The 18,395-nt window shown below is 47.8% G+C and overlaps 1 protein-coding gene across 2 annotated transcripts; it reads right to left on the bottom strand.

Annotated features, from left to right (window-relative positions):
* Window positions 1-1,157: 1,157 nt before the first annotated feature.
* Window positions 1,158-17,517, bottom strand: HMCES (5-hydroxymethylcytosine binding, ES cell specific). 2 transcript variants are annotated; one of them, XM_030849266.3, is made up of 7 exons: window positions 17,453-17,517; window positions 16,827-17,034; window positions 10,095-10,238; window positions 9,184-9,309; window positions 6,484-6,665; window positions 3,295-3,487; window positions 1,158-1,811 (listed from the first exon to the last, which is right to left on the bottom strand). In XM_030849266.3, the coding sequence occupies exons 2-7, from the start codon at window positions 17,007-17,009 to the stop codon at window positions 1,578-1,580; spliced, it is 1,062 nt and encodes a 353-aa protein (XP_030705126.2). In that variant the 5' UTR covers window positions 17,010-17,034; window positions 17,453-17,517; the 3' UTR covers window positions 1,158-1,577. The 2 variants fall into 2 exon arrangements, with proteins under 2 accessions (XP_030705126.2, XP_069902682.1); XM_070046581.1 differs by lacking the exons at window positions 9,184-9,309; window positions 10,095-10,238.
* Window positions 17,518-18,395: the final 878 nt, after the last annotated feature.

The following is an 18,395-nucleotide window of genomic DNA, read 5'->3' on the forward strand; positions in this document are numbered from 1 at the left end:
GGGAGTTTTACTTTTGTCGCTCATTAAACTTGAAGCAAATACGACAAAAGTCGTTAACAGTCAACATTCTGGTAGTAAGGTATCTGTAAGATCTCTTACTACAACCCCGTGCCAAAGAGCCCAGAGAAAACTGCAGGCCCAGGGAAAGCGCCCCGCGCCCCTCGCGCCGAGGTTGCTCTCCAAACCCCACCCGCCACTCCGTCGCCGCCGCCGCCCCCCGGAAGAAGAGTTTGGAGGCCTAGGGTCTGGGGCGGGGATCCCGCCCGCCGGCGTCGCTCGCCCCCATTGGCAGGAACAGCGCCGGCGCCCCGCTCTGATTGGTGAGGTTGCGATCCCTGATTTGCATAGGCCCGGCGGCGGCGTGCGCGCCTCAGCCTGCGCGCGGAGGCGCCATATCCATCCCGCCGCCAGGGCCGCGTTTGGCGGGTTCCGTCTCCCGGACGCCCGGATGCGGGGGGGAGGGGGCGTGCCCGGCGCGGCCCTCCTGGAGGCTGTCCCCGGATCCCTGGGAAGGCCCCTCGGCCTCGGCGTCCCCACCGTGGGCGGCCCGCTCCTCGCCCCCCGAGGCGTGGCATCCGGTTAAGCCTGGAGGGCTGCGCGCGCATTAGTGCGCAGCCACATTATAGGAGCCTTGGCAGGCCTCCTGTTCACGTGGGCCGAAAGCGGTCCGTGCCTTCACGGATCCAGTCATCTGGGTGGGGAGGCGTACAGTCACAACCACCCAAACATCTAATTACAGAGTGGTGCCTGGGACGAGCCTGCAGAACAAACCGCGGGGGCGCTGACCAGGCTGGGGCGGATGGCCCCCAAACCCGTGTCACCCTCCGTGCCCTGCTCCACCCAGGGGCCGCGAATCTGGGCAGGGCTCGCACCCAGATCCTGCACTCCCCATGCAGGGGTCTTGGCCTCTGCAACCCCTCGTATTTGGCAGGCACTCTGGCTGGTTTTAAGCTAAAAGATTCGGGCAACTTCCAAGTGTTAAGAGTGAACAGAGACTCAATGAAGAGTGCCCCACCAAGTCTTTTTGTTTCCAGAAAGGAAGTTTTGTCCACAAAAACCCCAGTGCCCCACATTGTGACAAAACCATTCCCTAGGACTATGCCAGGAGAAAACAGTGAGATCCCGAGTTCCTCCCACCAGCAGCATTTTCTGAAATGTAAACTGTTTATCAAACACTTTATTCAGAAAAAAATACAATGTTTTAAGAACTTAATTCCAAAGCACTGAAAGAGCCCGAAGGCTAAACAGAAAACAGCCTCTGCTAAGCACTACCAGGTCATGCTGAGAACCGCCAGCAGGGTCAGACTCTGAGGGAAGGTCCCTGGGCCACCAGGAGACAGCTGTGGGCACAAGGCCCGCCCCGCCCCCCATCATGAGTTGATGGTGGTACCTCTCCCTTTTCCCAGGCTGCCCACCCACCCCACTGGGGTTCCCCGGTCACAGTCAGGACACCCCCTCCCCCAAGAAGCCACAACTGTTAACACCGTGCTACCTCCTCCAAGGAACACCCCCCCCCAACCTGTCATCACCATGGTATTCAGCGCAGCACGCCTTGGCCTTGGCCTCTAAGTCCTGCGCTACTGGGTGTGAGGCCGCTTGGCCACAGGCTCCTCCTCCTTCTCCCGCTTCAGCCATCGCTCCAGGAGGTCAGCGCCTCTCCTGTGGGAGAGCGGGCTCTTCTTCAAGAACTGGCTGGACCACTGGGGCACATCTGACTCTGCCTTTTGGGGTGCTTTGGTGTCTTCCTTTTTGGGCGACTTTGTGGCCAGCCATTGCAACATCTTCTGGCTGCTGCCACTTGCCTTGGGCTCCTAGGAGAAAGAAGGAAAAGCTCAAACCACCAGCTCAAGCTTGTGGAAACAGGCCAACTCCAAGGGAAGAAAGAGGGGAAGAGGCATTAGGTATTGACCTAGGCTTGGAAAATGTCACCAAGGGCCAGATGGGGCCCCTAATCAGGAGTGGGATAAGAGGAGCAGAGTGCGTTCCAAGGGCTGCAAGGAGTAGGGAGCAGCTCTCAGAGGAGGCTTCCCAGAGGTGTGTGGGACCAGCCAGAGAAGAGAGCTGCTGGGCACTCCAAACACGGGCAGACAATGAAGCAGTGTCAGGGAAAAGTGTGTGCTTCAGCAGGACCAGGCAGTGTGGTGTGGGGAGGAGAGTCGCAGGGCGGGAGTCAGCCGAGGGCCGAGGGCCGGAGCACAGCTCTCTCCCGCGGCACCGCCCTCCGCACAGCCCCCCACCAGCCCCGCTCCCTCCGCTTCCTCTACACCTTCGCCAACCCCAGACTGAAGCTTCTGAGTTCACACGATGCCACCTCTCCAGAATGTGAATTCTTTTTTTTTTTTTTTGAATTCTTCTGGAGGAAAGACCATGGCAGAAATGGGGCAGTGTCTAGTGCAAAAGGAATGCATACAATGACATTTTTAGAGATGGGTAATGAAAAAAAGTGTCAGGGGTGCAGGAGTTCGACAGAACTGAGAGAAAAAAGATGACACTGACAGTGAGTATGAAAACTTAATAAACTTAGAAAAGTGGGGAAGGGGGCAGCTGTTCTAGCCATCACTGTCCTTCACACTTCTCAGGCACCCTAAGACGCCTACTTTGGAACACTCAGATCCATGTCTTACTTCAGGTCCCTCTATGCCACCTACAAACAGTTGCTACTCCTAAATCTTCACCCCGGGTATCAGCAGGGGCCAGCTTCTACTCTGGAACTTCCTTCTCACTGAGGCCTCTTGCCTGTTCACCTTCCCTTCAAAATACATCATCTGGATCCCTGCCAATTCTAAGAAGTTAAAGTTCACGGCAGGAATGTTCTCAGATCCCCCTGAAGGAGAACGACGATTGGAATTCCTCCATCTTGTAGCTGGGAAAAGAGGTGCAGAAAACAGACATAAATCACACATCTGGTTGGCGAGAGATACAGTTATGGTCGAGGGCTCCTTGTCCTTCTCACAATCACCCTCTAGATTAGGAATCCTCAAACTTGGGTTATTATCAGACCCACCAAGGCAGCTTCTTAAAGATACAGAAGCCCAAGCCCAGCCCTGAATACTGAAGCAGTAGGTCTAGACAGAGGCTGGCATTTACATTTTGAAACAGGTCTCCTGAGGACTCCCGGGTCGCGGCCAGCTTTGAGAGTCACTGCTCTGGTCCACCTTGCCGTGCACGAGGAAGGTGAATTTGGGGTGGTTTGTATTCAGTCTCTGATTGTGAAAGGTCATGGCATAAAATTAACAGGTCACACTGACAGAAGACAGAAAGCTCAGAAAGGACTATCATAGTCATAGGCCCTACCTTTTTGACCAGCGAGTCAACAGGAAGCAGACACTCAGGAGTGTTGTTTCGGGAGTTGTTCACCACGGAAGAGACTGCATGGAAGGTGATGTTCTCTGTGGGGTGAATTAACTTCAGAGCTTCTTGAGCTGAGACCTCCCCAAAGTCCAGCCACTTAGAGACTGCCTCCTCTCCATCTAATATGGCAGGCATCCTAGCCCGCGAGGTGAAGACAGTGGTTGGGAGCCGCGGGTGGGGTGGGGGGGCGGGGAGAAAGGCCCGGTCAGTTGAAGCGCAAACTGCCCCAAGCAGCAGCTCACCCTCTCTCCGCGCCTCACGTGCCAGTTGCTGCCCGGTGTCCGCCCCCCGCCACCCACAGGGCACAAAACTCAACGCCAGGAGACCCAGCTTAACAGAGTCAGATGGCAAAGACAGTGCCCCGTGCTATGAGTGGATCCACTCCAGTGTACACGCTAGCAAACTGGTGACCTTTACGACACTCCAGCCTAGACTTAAAGGGAAAATAAACCCTGGAAAACTTGTCTATCAACAATACTCTCCAGCCTTATCACCCATGGAAGATTTATCTAAGAAAGAGCTATTTATATAATTGTGAACAAAAGGAAACTATGGCTCAGAAAAGCAAAGAGCCTGCCTCAGATGACTCCTGGTACCCAGCAGATGTTAGGAAAAGATCCCTTGTTTAGCCCTCAATTTTATGTTCTAGGCCAATGCAAAGAATGTACACACTTCATTGGTGGGTGGTACAGATAGGAGATAAATGCGTTAACATCTATTTTAATAATTATTATTACTTCAACAAGTCAAACATTTTATTTTATTTTAATTTAATTTATTTTTTTGGCCGCACTGCATGGCTTATGGGATTCTTAGTTCCCCGACCAGAGATCGAATCCAGGCCCTCAGCAGTGGAAGCACAGAGTCCTAACCACTGGATCGCCAGGGAATTCCTCCAAACATGTACTTTTAAAAAGTATTTTAAGGGACTTCCCTGGTGGTGCAGTGGTTGGGACTCCAAGCTCCCAATGCAGGGGGCACAGGTTCCATCCCTGATCAGGGAACTAGATCTCACACACATGCTGCAACTGAGAGTTTGCCACAACTAAGAAGCCCACAAACTGCAACTAAGGAGCCCGCCTGCCACAACTAAGACCTGGGGCAACCAAATAAATTTAAATAAATCAATAAATATTTAAAAAAAAGGGTATTTTAAGATCCTTTAAATCCAGATGCATTTTATGATGAATGGCATCTCTGCACTATCACAGTTTAATTGGCAGTAATTGGCAGCACTTTATTTTTCTTAACTATGTATAAAATAGTGGTACAAAATCTTAGATTAGATGAAAGAGGAATTTATTTTAAGGTGAATTAGCAAAAACTAGAACTATTATATCCCATGAAAGCATCATTTCAGACAGAACGCTTAGGACAAGAGGGCTAAAACAGGTAATCCAGTTTGTGCAGCACTGCATTCTTTTCAGCAAAAAAATCATAAAGTTACTTCTGAGGACACTCAGATCTGGCAAAAACTGTGAAAATGTTACACTAGTCAGTTCTGCTAACGTTTTTTACTTTATTAAATATCTTTTAAAATATTTATTTATTTGGCTGCGTTGTGTCTTAGTTGCAGCACACAGGATCTTTGTTGCCTTGTGCAGGATCTTCGCTGAAGCATGTGAACTCTTAGTTGCGGCATGCATGTGGGACCTAGTTCCCTGACCAGGTATCGAACCCAGACCCCCTGCATTGGGAGCACAGAGTCTTAGCCACTGGACCACCAGCGAGGTCCCATAACGCTTGTTTTTAAAATGAAAATCTGTTCCAATGTGATTGATCTATTATTTTTTTAGAACATAATGCTAATTTTGCCTTTGCTTATATACGGTTTTGTCTGTGAGAAACACAAAGTGAACACAGGAAACTGCACCCTGCTGAACTGAGCCTTGTAAGAGCACACAAAATGCACACATCTCAAACACTGACGGCTACCTTAGCTCACTGCATATTATCCTCCGAAGTGCTCTGCTCTTACTTTGCATTTGTAAACTTTTCTCTATATTAAAAAAACCATTCGTTCAACATCTGAAACACGTCTAAGCTTCCTGGCTCAAACACGCTAAGCAGTGCATGCAAACAGAAAACTTGTAAGTCTTGATGAGAAGCGTGAAATAATAATAAAGCGTCTTGAAAGCAAGAAGAGAACATGTGACATCTCCTGAGCAACAGACATAAAGGATCCACAACAGTAACAGGGCTGGGAGAAAAGGAACATCCACGGCTGGAACAATTGCAAGAAGTGTTATAAAGTCAATACCAGCCAGGTCTGAAGGGATAGAAGCAATGGCAAGATTTAGTATATGGACTGAAAGCCGAACAGTAAAAAAACTAAAAACCTGGAAGCTTTCTCACAAAGAGAATGCCCTCTCTATACACAAAGACCACAAAAACACCACAGAGGTGGCTCCTCTTAGCGCTAGTAATGGCTGTTTTGGTGGCCTCAAACACTGCTGCAATTTCCAGAGCTCTCAGCTGTTGGGAGAAGACATGAGCACAGATGAAGATACTGCTAAGGAATTTCCACTAGTGATACTGAAGTTAATTGGAGGAGGCCATACATTGCACCAAAATGTTCAGTTTTGATTAAATACGTAAAGGCACGCCTCGAAGGAACGTTTCAAAGGCAGAAGAACATGCCCCAGGATTTAAGACTGCAAAAGATGATAATTTTGCAGAATCTTCCTTCTACCACTGCACAACAACACAAGCTGCAACTCTTCCGACGCTCACTTCCACAAGTCAGTTTCAGGTCTTTCTAAGGTAAAATGCCATATTTATTGTAGTATCTATGTACTTCTTAACCACTTAATGCATGGAACGATAGTACTGTTTTTACTAGATTCCTATTTTCTTTTTGTTTTACTGTGTCACTGACAAAATTTTTAAGTGTAGTCCCCTTAGTCCCACATTTCCCGTAAGTCCTATGGTTCTCATAGTGCAATTCTGCATAGTGTGGTGATTTTTAGGAATGCATGTCATGTTACAGCCAAACTGACTGTATTTTGTGAAGCAACTGTCTTAGTTTCCTACTCTCTAAATCTGTGCGTACAGAAGCTGCCTATCAAAAAGCAAAGAGGACAAACCCTGCCCTGAATCCTTTTGGACCCAGGCATGAGAAGTGTGACTTGCCGGTGGTGGATGTCATTCAAGCCTTTGCAGGAATCCACTGTGATGATGGTGTAAGAATACAGGCAGTCTCCTCCCTCCGGGGGCTCCCAGCAGTCAAAGAGCCCGGCCATCGTCAGCGGCCTCCAGTTGTCCCAGACTTTCTCCCAGTCCTCAGGGCCATCTGCAGCACCCATGCTCTCTGACTGGAAGCAAAATTCATGGTAGATTAGATACTCAGCAGCCGCCCTCCCCTCTGCAGGTTGGGTACTATTACAGACTCGAGAGCACGGCAATCATTTTAGAAGGAATTCAGCCCGTGCCTTTAGCATGGGTCCTCTTGATCCACCGTCGCGGAAGGAAAGAGGTTTGGTGGCAGATACTCACTGAGGCAATAGATTTATGGCTCCTTAACGCTTTCACAATACAGTTTAACACCTTCAGGGGATATTCCAGCCTTCCATGACCTGGATCATGATTCCGGCTTTCAATTACAATGTTAACTTGAATTAAGCCCAGCTATTTCTAAATGATGATGCTCTTATGCAATTTCATGCCCCTGTATCTCGCAGAAGCAACTTTCCTCTGCCCCAAAGGTCTTTCCTTCCCTTTTTCATCATGCCAACTCCTACTTGCCATGTAAGATTCAGTTCAAGGCCTAGAATACAGAAAGCTGGAAAGTGTCACCTCCACCCTAACAAAAAAAAAGGTAGAGGGCTTCCCTGGTGGCGCAGTGGTTGAGAGTCCGCCTGCCGATGCAGGGGACATGGGTTCGTGCCCCAGTCTGGGAGGATCCCACATGCCGCGGAGCGGCTGGGCCCGTGAGCCATGGCCGCTGAGCCTGCGCGTCCGGAGCCTGTGCTCCACAACGGGAGAGGACACAACAGTGAGAGGCCCGCGTACCGCAAAAAAAAAAAAAAAAAAAGGTAGAGAATCTAAATAACCGTAACTTAAACTCATCAGAGAACTGAGGTCACAGGGCAACCAATTAGCCTGAACTTTATGGAAAGACAGGGTCATCCAAGAGGAGATGAGACACCAGTCCTGGCTTCCCAGTGGTAACAGAAGGAAAACAAGGCCTCCTTCAAACAGCAGGTAAGAATTCAGATAAAATTATCAACAAATTGCTCGATGCAGAGTGTGGGCTAGCCTGAGGGCACAGAACCCCTGGGGGCTGCAGACTTCAGGGAAGTTTGCCTCAGCTTGCAGACCACCCTCCACAGGAGCTCACGAGAGAGACTGGGGGCAGGAGACTGGAGAAAGCTTCTTTGCCAATGTGTGCTAGACACGGGGAGCTCTTTTGCCTCAGGGATGGTGAGAAGCCTTACCTGGTCACTTCTCCTCTAAGGAACAAAAAGCTTAAGGGGCCAGGGTAAAAGTGATAAATCCTATCGCTCCTAAGATACAGGTAAAGACCCCCTGAGGCTGGAAAAGGGCAAAAGAAAAAACCCTCTACGCCCCTGGAGAAGCAGGATCACTGAGAAAGCCTGAGCCTGAGAGCCGGGGACACAGTTCTGCTTCAGCCTGAGACTGAACCAAGGCCACGGAGAGCTCTCTCCACCTCCCTGTACACCAGATGACAAGCAACAGCAGTCTGCTTCTGGGGGAGGGGCAAGAGCATGGAGAGATCCTCTCGAAGGCACAGGCTCAAAGGGAAGTAACAAGAGCTGCAGGGAGCAGGGCTATTGAGAAAAACCCTCTGGAAAACCAACCCTTACCCTGAACACAAGGTGACAGCAGAGAAATATTTAAAGCCTGTGATGCACAACAAAACCAAACCCAGTTCGGCTCCGGACAAGATCAACTCAACCTCGGACATTAATGGCCTAATAAAAGAATAAACAGGGGCTTCCCTGCTGGCGCAGTTTAACAATCCGCCTGCCATTGCAGGCAACATGGGTTCGATCCCTGGTCTGGGAAGATCCCACATACAGCAGACCAACTAAGCCCGTGCACCACAACTACTGAGCCACAACTACTGAGCCCGCGTGCCACAATTACTGAAGCCGACGCGCCTAGAGCCCATGCTCCGCAACGAGAAGCCACCACGATGAGAAGCCCACGCACCGCAAGGAAGAGTAGCCCCCGCTCGCCACAACTAGAGAAAGCCCATGCGCAGCAACAAAGAATAAACATATCCATTTCCAGACATAAATATTATTGATCTCAGTCTCTGTCCTATCTACTATGTCTGGCAATCAATAAAAAATTATAAGACATACAAAAAGCCAAAAATGAACTGCCAAGATATATACAAATCAACAGGACCAGACTCAAGAGATTACATTTCCCAAATGCTGAACTATCAGACAGGAATTTAAGTGTAATTACTATATATACATATTAGCTATGTATTACGTATATATATATAATAGCTCTTATAGAAAAGGTAGACAACATGCATGAACAGGCAGATAAGCAATTTCAGTGAAATAAGACTGAACGTAAAAACAGGTCAATAATCACTCAAACTGAAACACAGAGAAAAAAGAATGAAATATACAGAAAAGAACATCCAAAAACTACGGGACAATATCAAACTAACACATATATAATTAGAATGTCAGAAAGAGAAGAGAAAATGGGGCAGAAGAAATAGTTGAATAGATAATGGCTGAGAATTTTCAAAAAAACAGGAAAGACATCAAACCAAAAATCCAAGAAGCTCAGAGAACATACCAAACACACAAAGACATAGACACAGATACACACTGCTGATGATACCTTTTCTGTTTTGATTTGGGGGAAGTAGATGAAGTAGGGCTGCGTCTTGTTTGTTCCCTGACATCGCTGCCACTCATAGAAACCATCTGCTAAAACAACACAGCGCCTTCCCTTTCCCAGAGGCACCTGAGGGAAAACATGAGCAAGATATGGTCTTAGTGACAGAAACATATTTCACAGACTTAAAAATCTCAGGTCTGCCAATGTGTGACCTCAGAGCAGTTAATTCCTCTGTATGTCACATTTCTTACGTATAAAGTCACACTTACACAGATGCTGAAAAGATTAAATAATGTACATAGCAGGAAACAGGCACTGTGGTAGCCAGTCTCCGAAGCTGGCCCCACAGAGAACCACGCCTACCAATATTCACATGCTAAGTAGTCCCCTCCCTCAGTGATGTCAGGCTGGCTCTGTCTGACCAATAGAACGCAGCAGAAGCGAAGCTGTTATGATTTCCAAGGCAAGGTCACAAAGCCCTGCAGCTCGTGCCCTGCTCTCTGGGATGGTGAACTCTGGGTAAGCCAGATGCCATGCGAGATGCCTGACCACCCTGACACCCCCAGCAGGCACACGGAAAGGCCTCCAGTTGTTCTACTCAGCCCAGCTGAGGTGTCACACACGTGGGTTAAGAAGCCACCTGGGACATGCAGCTGTCATCTGATTAGAACTACATGAGAACCTCTGGTTGAGTAAAAACTGTCTAGTTGAGCCCAGGCAGCCCATGGTTTATTATGAGAAATAATAAACTGTTGTCTTGGCATGCTCTGTCACACAGTAATAAACAGAACAACACTCTACATTAGTAACTGGGAACACACTTTGGAACTATTTCTCAGGTATATAAGGCACTAATAGTTCTGTTAGATAAAATAACGAATATGTGCCTTTTCCCTAGACCAGCTACCTACCTTAAAGGACCGTTTCTCCATTATGGTATCACTACGACAGTTGCTAGTGTTGAACTGCAGCTTGGAAGGATCAGCTTCTTTAAACCAAGATGGGACCAAGCCCCACCGCATGGGAGCAATGACACGCTCAGATGAGTCTGCGCCCTGCCACGAAAAAGGTTAAGATCCAGTGAGGAGATCATAATGAAATTTAGAAAACCTAATTCAGTACATGCATTACATTACTACGAGTCTCAAAATACAAAGAGGATTATTAATAGGGAAATATTCTACTTGAAAACAATTTTAATGATGTATCATGATGTGAGTAATTTGAGTTCTCTAGCAATCATATTTATCAGAATGTATGACGTTCTGCTTGGGCAGGATGGGGGATACAAAGAGGTTTAATTTCTGTAAACTTTTAATTAGTGCCTACTGCAGGAGAGACATAGTACTAGGCCCTGCACTTCACATGGCCCCAGCTCTCAAGAAGCACACGTTACAGGCAACCATCATGTAAAACGGTACATGCTATGATTAAGGGATACATAGGGTAGTACGGGGGCACATGAAAGGTGCTTAACCTCAAAGGGCTTGCACTATAACTTGTGAGGCTGCACAGACATTAAAAATATGAAGTACTAAGATACTATAGGCTAAGGGCCATATAAGTGGTACAAGGAGTGTCAAAAAAGTTCAGTGGAGAGTGCTCTGTGAGAGATGGAATGAAGAAGTATTATCAGCTCCTTGGGAGGGGCAGAAGGGGAGGGAATAGGGTGAGGTGGATCTTGGATTGGCTCCCACAAGAGGTACAGGAATCAGACAGAGAAGAGATGGGAGGAGAGACCAGATATGAAATTAGGGGCCGTGTCAAGAATGTGCAGGAAGTGGTTTTGTGCAGCCAAGTTATAGCAAGCCTGAGGATGCTATTTTTAGGAAGGCCTGCTTACAGGACTGGCCCTCAGTTAGGATCTGAGAACGTGGATTGTGTTTCCACCTTCCCCTAACTGATAAGGATGGTACACTATGCCTACTTTGTGCAAAAAATGAGGTTTATGCCGAGCACCTGCTTTCCTTCTAGGAGTCTACCATTTTGGTACTTGCTAGGCAGAGAGTGCCTACATGACCAGCCCCCAACAAAAACCTTGGGCTTAAGTTTCTAATGGGTTTCCCTGGGCAGAAACAGTGCACAAAGTTACCACATTTTTCACTGCTGGAGAGAAAACATGCTTGGTGTGTCCCCTCACAGGAAGGAGAGACTATAAGGAAGCTTGTGCATAAATTTCTCCAGATTTCTACTTGTTTCTTTTTCCTTGCTGATTCTATTGTGTATGCTTTCACTGTAATAAACCTTAGCCACGTCATATGCTGAGTCCTTCGAACGCATCTCCAAATGTGGGGGTAGTCTCAGGGCCTCACCCTCAACACATGGTTGTTAAACTCTTTTGGGGTAACTGGCCCCTTGAGAATTTGATGAAATCTACAGATTAAAATGCGCGCGCGCGCACACACACACACACACACACACACACACACACACACACTATTCTCACGGTGTACTACACTGAGCTGGAAGACACCAGTGAGCAGACAGTGCATTTTAGGTTCTACTAGGGTGGTACAGTAGGTCTGGTGACAGTAGTGAGAATAAAAGACATTCAAAAGATAGAAAGAAAAAAAAAAAAGAAATTGTGGTGTCAAATGGACAAAGAAAACAGGGATGATTAAGGTTTCAGGCCCAGAAGCCTGAAATAATGATGGTGCTATCGAACAAAAGAGAAAAGTCCGAAAAGAGGTTTGATGTGGGGAAATATCACACACTGAATTTCAGATAACAGTGGGAAGTCTGTGGCAGCTTGGAAAAATGGTCCCGAAGTCTTCGACGCTTCTCCCATCAAGAGCTGTGTGGGGGACCTATGTGCCCTTTTCTTGAATCTGGACGGGCCTGTGACCTGCTTCTATCGAACAGAATGTGGCACAAGTGACACTGCATGATTTCTAAGGCTAAGTCAGAAAAGGTTTTTCAGCTTCCTCCTTGTTTGCTGCGACACTGCCTTTGCTGCCCTGAGCTGCCATATAAGAAATCCAGCTACCTTGGTAAAAAAGCCCAGGCTTTGTGGAGAGGCCACATGTAGGGGCTTTGGTCAGAAGCCCCAGTTCAGAGCCAACATCAACTGCCAGATAAGACAGTGAAGATGCCTCTAGATCAGATGTTGGTAAACTTTTCTCTAAAAGGCTAAATATTAAGTACTGTAGACTTGACAGTCTTTGTTATAAACGCTATTATAGGGACAGAGCAGCCATAGACAATAGATAAATGGATGTTGCTCTGTCCCATAAAATTTCATTTACAAAAATAATCAGAGGGCCCTAGTTTTCTGCCTCCTGCTCTAGATGATTCTAGCCCCAATGCCTTCTCAGCTGAGGCCCCAGACTCCAGGGAAGAGACAAACCATACCTGCAATGCCCTGTCCTAATTCCTCACTGGTGAACATAATATAAAGGTTGTTCTGAGTTAGTTCTAGAATAAAATCCACAGACAGAGGTTTACTATGTCCAACAAGCATGTGGAATTAAAGCTTAGGAGAGAGGCAGCATGGTATACAGAATGGGTCAGCAAACTTTTTCTGTAATGGACCAGACAGTAAATATTTTTGGCTTTCTGAGTCCACACAGTCTCTGCTGCAACTCAACTCTGCCACCGTTGGTAGTGTGAAAGCAGCCAAAGAACAAGTGAGCATGGCTGTATTCTAATAAAACTTTATTTATAAAAACAGGCAGTGAGCCAAATTTGGTCTGAGGACCACGGTTTGCCAACCTCTGGTATAAAGGAAAGAACATGGCCTTTGTAAGAAGACCCTGGTTCAAAAGTCCCTTCTCCGCTACTTATGAGGTTAGATGTGTGGCATGGAATAGGCACACTAATTGTAGTTTAATATTTTTTGAGGTTATGATGAAAAAGAAACAGCAAAATCTTCTATACAAAGGTGACTGGTAAAGCCATTAGGATAAAGTTTCTTAGAGAGCAAATCAATCACAGGATCAAACCTGGGGTTACAAAAACAAAAAGGAGAAATGAGGAAAAAGTGCAGTCCAACAAAAAGTTCCTAGAGAGATAAAAGCAGAATGAAAAAAGTTGAAAGGATGGAATTCCAAGAGGGGAATCGTCAGTAGTCGTGTCTTAGAAGGGCTTCCCTTTTTTTTTCTCTTAAATTTATTTGGCTGTACTGGGTCTTAAGTTGCAGCACGTGGGATCTTTAGTTGCGGCATGCGGGATCTAGTTCCCTGACCAGGGATCGAACCCAGGACCCTTGCACTGGGATCGCGGAGTCTTAACCACTGGATCACCAAGAAAGTCCCGGGCTTCCCTTTTGTTTAAAGCTAATTCCTCCACTGTGCTCTTCACAGGATCCTGTCCCACTTCTTTCAAAATCTTGCCTGTATTATTAGTTAATCCCCTTGCCATACACACACACACACACACACACACACACACACACACACACACACACCACAGAACCATTCTTGTTATACATGGCAGGTAGGCTGTAAAAAGTTGCCATGACACTGAAGTAGGGAACACTGAACTGCAGCTCTTAGGGGAAACACCGTTAGGTTGCCAGGAACCTATAGTGAGAACATCTTCATCAACTGATCAATATACAACCTTGTCTTCTGTGTGTTTTTGTTTAAAATATTTATTATTATATGTTAAACTTTATTTAACATATATTGTTGGTTCATTAATGTTGAATTCATGACCAGCAGCCACAGTAACTCAAGCCTGAACGAAGCATCTCTAACACATGTATTTTCTCTGTAAGGCATATTACGCCCTTCTTGCATTTACGAATTCTAGCCTGCACTTTACCACTATGCTTGGGGACAATTTTAAACACTAAGATCACCAACAAAAAGCATAGAAATGCAAAAAACATGGCAATAAACAGATCTCAAAAAAGACACTTGTTTATAGTATGAAAAGTGAAACAAGAAAGTAGAACTTCATCTTACTTGATCTCAGTTAGGAATACGTATTTGGGTAACTTGAATATTTCACCACTCTGTATGTCCACGAATGGCTACAAAAGCATCATGAGTATTATTTTGGGGGTTACAAAGTAGGCAAGTAGGCAAATTTACCAACAGAATCTACGAAGAATGAGGGTCAATTGTATGTATATATACATATATACATATATGTTTCCTTCTCCTTAAAGACAGAAGCAGCCTTTAAAACCAATAAATGAGCTCGCAGGATAACTAAGGAAAAGGTGGCCCTGGAAGAAATGGTAGGGTAGAGAATGAAGGAAGAGAAAGAATGTGTGAAAACACAGAACTTTTGTAAATCCTCTTTCCCTTCCGGAATCAAATGTGTCAAATGTGCCTTCCAAGCAGAAGGGCCCCCAGTACAAACCATAAATGAAAATAAGAGATAACATTATCTCACAGCCAACTAAACAATCTTGCATCAGAAATTTACAAGACAAAGCTCTAAATCTGAGGTTCTGGACATGGGGCAATTCTGACACTGCCCGCCCCCACCATCTTCACTTCACCAAGCCCGGGGGTGAGGGCTGGCCCACTGGCATCCAGTGGGTATATCGAATGGGTATTTGGCAATGTCAGGAGACATTTTTGGTTATGATGACCTAGGGAAAACTGGCATCTACTGGGTAGAGGCCAGTGACGCAGCTAAACATTCTACAACTCACAGGTCAGCTTCCCACAACAATTATCCCACTTAAAATGTCAATAGTGCCAAGGCTGAGAAATCATGCTCGTAAAAATTCCACTGATCACCTTTAACCTGAGTGTGTTCAATAGACAATTGTAAACCAAACCCAAATACAGAGCTGCCCCATACTGGGAGCAATGAATAGAAAGCGGCTTCTAAGCCAAAATACTGAAAATATTGCTCAATATTAGTCATCTTTTCCTCTACCCTCTTGGACTTGTAACCTGAACAGCTGGTAGCACTGGGGGTAGATAAATGAAAGAGGAAGTAATTTGCAAGTCAGTGGCTTCAAATGCAAATGTTACAATCTATACACATGCGCTGACACTGATGATACGGATTAGTGACCTGAAATAGTTCTATTTTCACTTTACAATTTACTATTTTCATTTTCAGATAAATGACACCTCAAATATTTATCAAAATTAGGAAACCCCTAGCAACCTTTACAAAATTTATTAGAGATGTGGAGTCAAAACATTCCATCAGCAAACTGACACCACTGACAGAAGAGGAGGGCTATGCTGTGCTTAGGGGCTCCACCTTCCCCGTTCCTAGTTCCAGGAAGTATCCACTGGAGTGGGAACAGTGGACTGGACCTCGGTACCAGCTCTTCCCTCACTGACTGGGTAACCCAGGACCACTCACAATCTTTCTACACTTCTGTCTTTACATCTGTTAAAGTTTTCTTCCAGCTAACATTCATTCTATAATTTTAATGACGTGGTACAAAGAGAACCGAGGCTAAAAAAATAAGAAACCTCAAACAGTTAATCCTTCTTTCTCTTCAAATTATTCCTCCCTCTGAAACGTTTTATTTTTTCCTTTTCCAGTCAAGGTTCCCCATGATATTGTTTTTACTTTGATTTGCCTCTCATTAAAAAAAGTTCTTTTAGTTTCAACAAGTATGCATCCACTAAAAATGGCTCAAGAATAAACTATTTCATGTAAATGGGTTCATTCAACCAAAAAGATCAAAGGTGTCTGGTATTTTTTTTTTCAAAATAATCTGATCCCCACAACGGAAAAATGAATCTTTTTTGACTACCATATTATCACAACAGTTCTGAAGAGTATTTAGCAGGGTAGTATAATCAATTGTATCAAGTGACTTAAGCATTATGGATCAGATAGAATAAAAATCCAGGATGGAAACAATCAGGATTTTAAAAAACATATCAAAGATATTTAACATATTTAAGACATGGAAAAACTACTGATTTCTGGAATGAAGCTTTTTTTTTTTTTTTTTTTTTTGCTGTATGCCGGCCTCTCACTGTTGTGGCCTCTCCCGTTGCCGAGCACAGGCTCCGGACGCGCAGGCTCAGCGGCCATGGCTCGCGGGCCTAGCCGCTCCACGGCATGTGGGATCTTCCCGGACCAGGGCACGAACCCGTGTCCCCTGCATCGGCAGGCGGACTCTCAACCACTGCGCCACCAGGGAAGTCCTGGAATGAAGCATTTTTATTACACTGCAGGTATTACACTCCCTCCCTTTCAGGAGATAAAGCCAAGAACCAAAACATGATTATAAGTTATCGGCCACTCCAACACTACAGAAGTAGATTCCACAAAGATAAAAAATGCAATTAAACTTCAGAACACCAAACCAAATACCTCTGTTCCTAGCTTCAGTAAAAGACAAACATAAAAAGACTGAAGACGCAATCAGAAAGAATAGAAACTTAAACGTTCAAGAAACGTCAGAGGTGTTTTTAGACTAGCTAGTCTTAATCCTGCCCTAAGCCCAGAGATTCGGACTTCGCTTATGGACTCATAAGGGGCATGGAAATCCTTTTTTTTTTTTTTAAAGATATTGAAAAGTCCCTGATGATCAGTGAGGTGTGAAAGACGCTACCTTAAAGTGTTTTCAAATGCATATGAACCGGGCAGGCACCAGGGATGGCGCGCCTCTTGCAGAGCAGCACTCAGCTGGGGCCCCAGGAACAGTGACCCGTCCCGGAGGCCTCAGCACAGGCGCAGCGACGGGCGCAGGGCAGGTCAGCGCTCACCTTGTCCACGTGCAGCCGGGACAGGAGCACCGGGCTGCTGGACTGCGGGCTCTTGTTGTACGACGGGCAGTACCGGTCCGGGTCCCTCCACTCTGGGAGCCGCCGCTGGCCCTGCCGGTCCCGGTAGGCGCAGGCCCGGGCGAGGACCTCCTTGGACAGGTGGCAGGACGTCCGCCCGCACATCTTCGGCGCTGCGAACACCGCGGCCCTGGACGCGAGGACGGGGTTCGAGCGCCTCACACGCGGGTCTCGGGCCTCCGCCCCCAGGGTCTCCCTCCGCGCCCCGCCCCGCCCCACACTACCCCCACTCCAGGCCCGTGCGCCGGGCTCACAGGGCCACCTCCCGCCCCGCGGCCCGGCCGGGCGAGGAAAGGAAGCTTCTCAGCCGGGGGCTCCCCCTGCCTAGCCGGTCCCGGCCTCCCCAGCTCCACCCCGCTCCCTCCGGGACCGCTGACCCTGAGGACCGCGCCCCACCCCCACCCCCGCCGCCCGTCCGGTCTCACTTCCCCCTCAGGCCCGCCGCCCTCCCAACCCGCCTTGGCTCCGCTCACCCCCGCTCAGCCCCCGTCCGTCCCACTTCGCCTCCCCCTCAGGCCCGCCTGCTCGTCCGCCTTTCCCCACCTCACCTCCACCTCAGACCCAGCGGCCGCGTCACTCTCCGCGCGCCCGCGCTCCCCGCACCAGGCCCCGCCCCCAGCAGGCCGGCCCCGCCCCCCAGCGGCCGGCGGTTCCGCCTAGCGCTGGGGCGTCTTCCCCTCCCGCATCTTGCAGAGCGTTGGGACTGCGGAACCCGACTCTCCTGAAGGAGCCCGAGCAGGAGCCCCTGATTGTCTCGGGGACTCGTCCTCCGTGTGGGCCGTTCCCCTGCGGGGTTAACTCCCTCCCAGGGCGAACCTCGGGAATGGGCCGGGAAGGGTCCCGAGGGTGCAGGCTGGCAGAGACCCTAGATGCGACCCGGAGGCCTACAGCCCCTTCTCCGTACAGCGGGAACCACGACTCCAGGGCACCAGGTTCTCGTAGGGGTGAAATCGGGAAATTTTCTTTACTTCGCAGCCCTACTAACGGCCCATAGTTTCGGGCAAAAATTTACAAACCATCAGGAAAACTGCCATGGATCACGCAAGTCACTCTGAAACTTCGGTGGGCACCAGAACACTTTCCAAGGCCCCACCTTTCCCCCACCCCCAAACCTGAATCTCTAAGGGTTGAGGCCTATGTTTTTTAAAACTAGGCTTTACAGGTGTATTTCAGCCACAAAATTGGCAAAACACCTGGCTTGTGTTTAAAACCCCAGCAGAGGAAACCAGGGACTTCTGCTCTGTAGGGGCTGTTCCTCCGGCAGAAGTGCAACGGCCACCTCAGACCTGGCACTAGGCAACAGCCGGGTAATCCACCCAGACCCTCCGGCCTCACTGATCTCCTACAAAAGGAGGGTGGTTTAAGGGCAAAGACTCAACGCCTGCCAGCTGCTGTCATTCCCTCAGCAAACCTGCACCGCTCCTGCCCCTGGGCATGGGGCTCGGACGGGGGGCCAGTGAGAGGGTCCTGCCTCATGCTAAGTACAGTGGC

The sequence above is a fragment of the Globicephala melas genome, chromosome 11 (genome assembly GCF_963455315.2).
Source record: "Globicephala melas chromosome 11, mGloMel1.2, whole genome shotgun sequence".
Lineage (NCBI taxonomy): Eukaryota > Metazoa > Chordata > Mammalia > Artiodactyla > Delphinidae > Globicephala > Globicephala melas.

What these genes read in the sequence shown, in the direction of transcription:
- HMCES (XM_030849266.3), bottom strand. Translation starts at nt 17,009, where the DNA reads ATGTGCGGGCGGACGTCCTGCCACCTGTCCAAGGAGGTCCTCGCCCGG. An exon ending in TGGAGAAACGGTCCTTTAAG is followed by an intron (nt 9,310 to 10,094) that starts GTAGGTAGCTGG and finishes GTTTTCCCTCAG; the next exon opens with GTGCCTCTGGGAAAGGGAAG. An exon ending in TTGAATGACATCCACCACCG is followed by an intron (nt 3,488 to 6,483) that starts GCAAGTCACACT and finishes CTCGCGGGCTAG; the next exon opens with GATGCCTGCCATATTAGATG.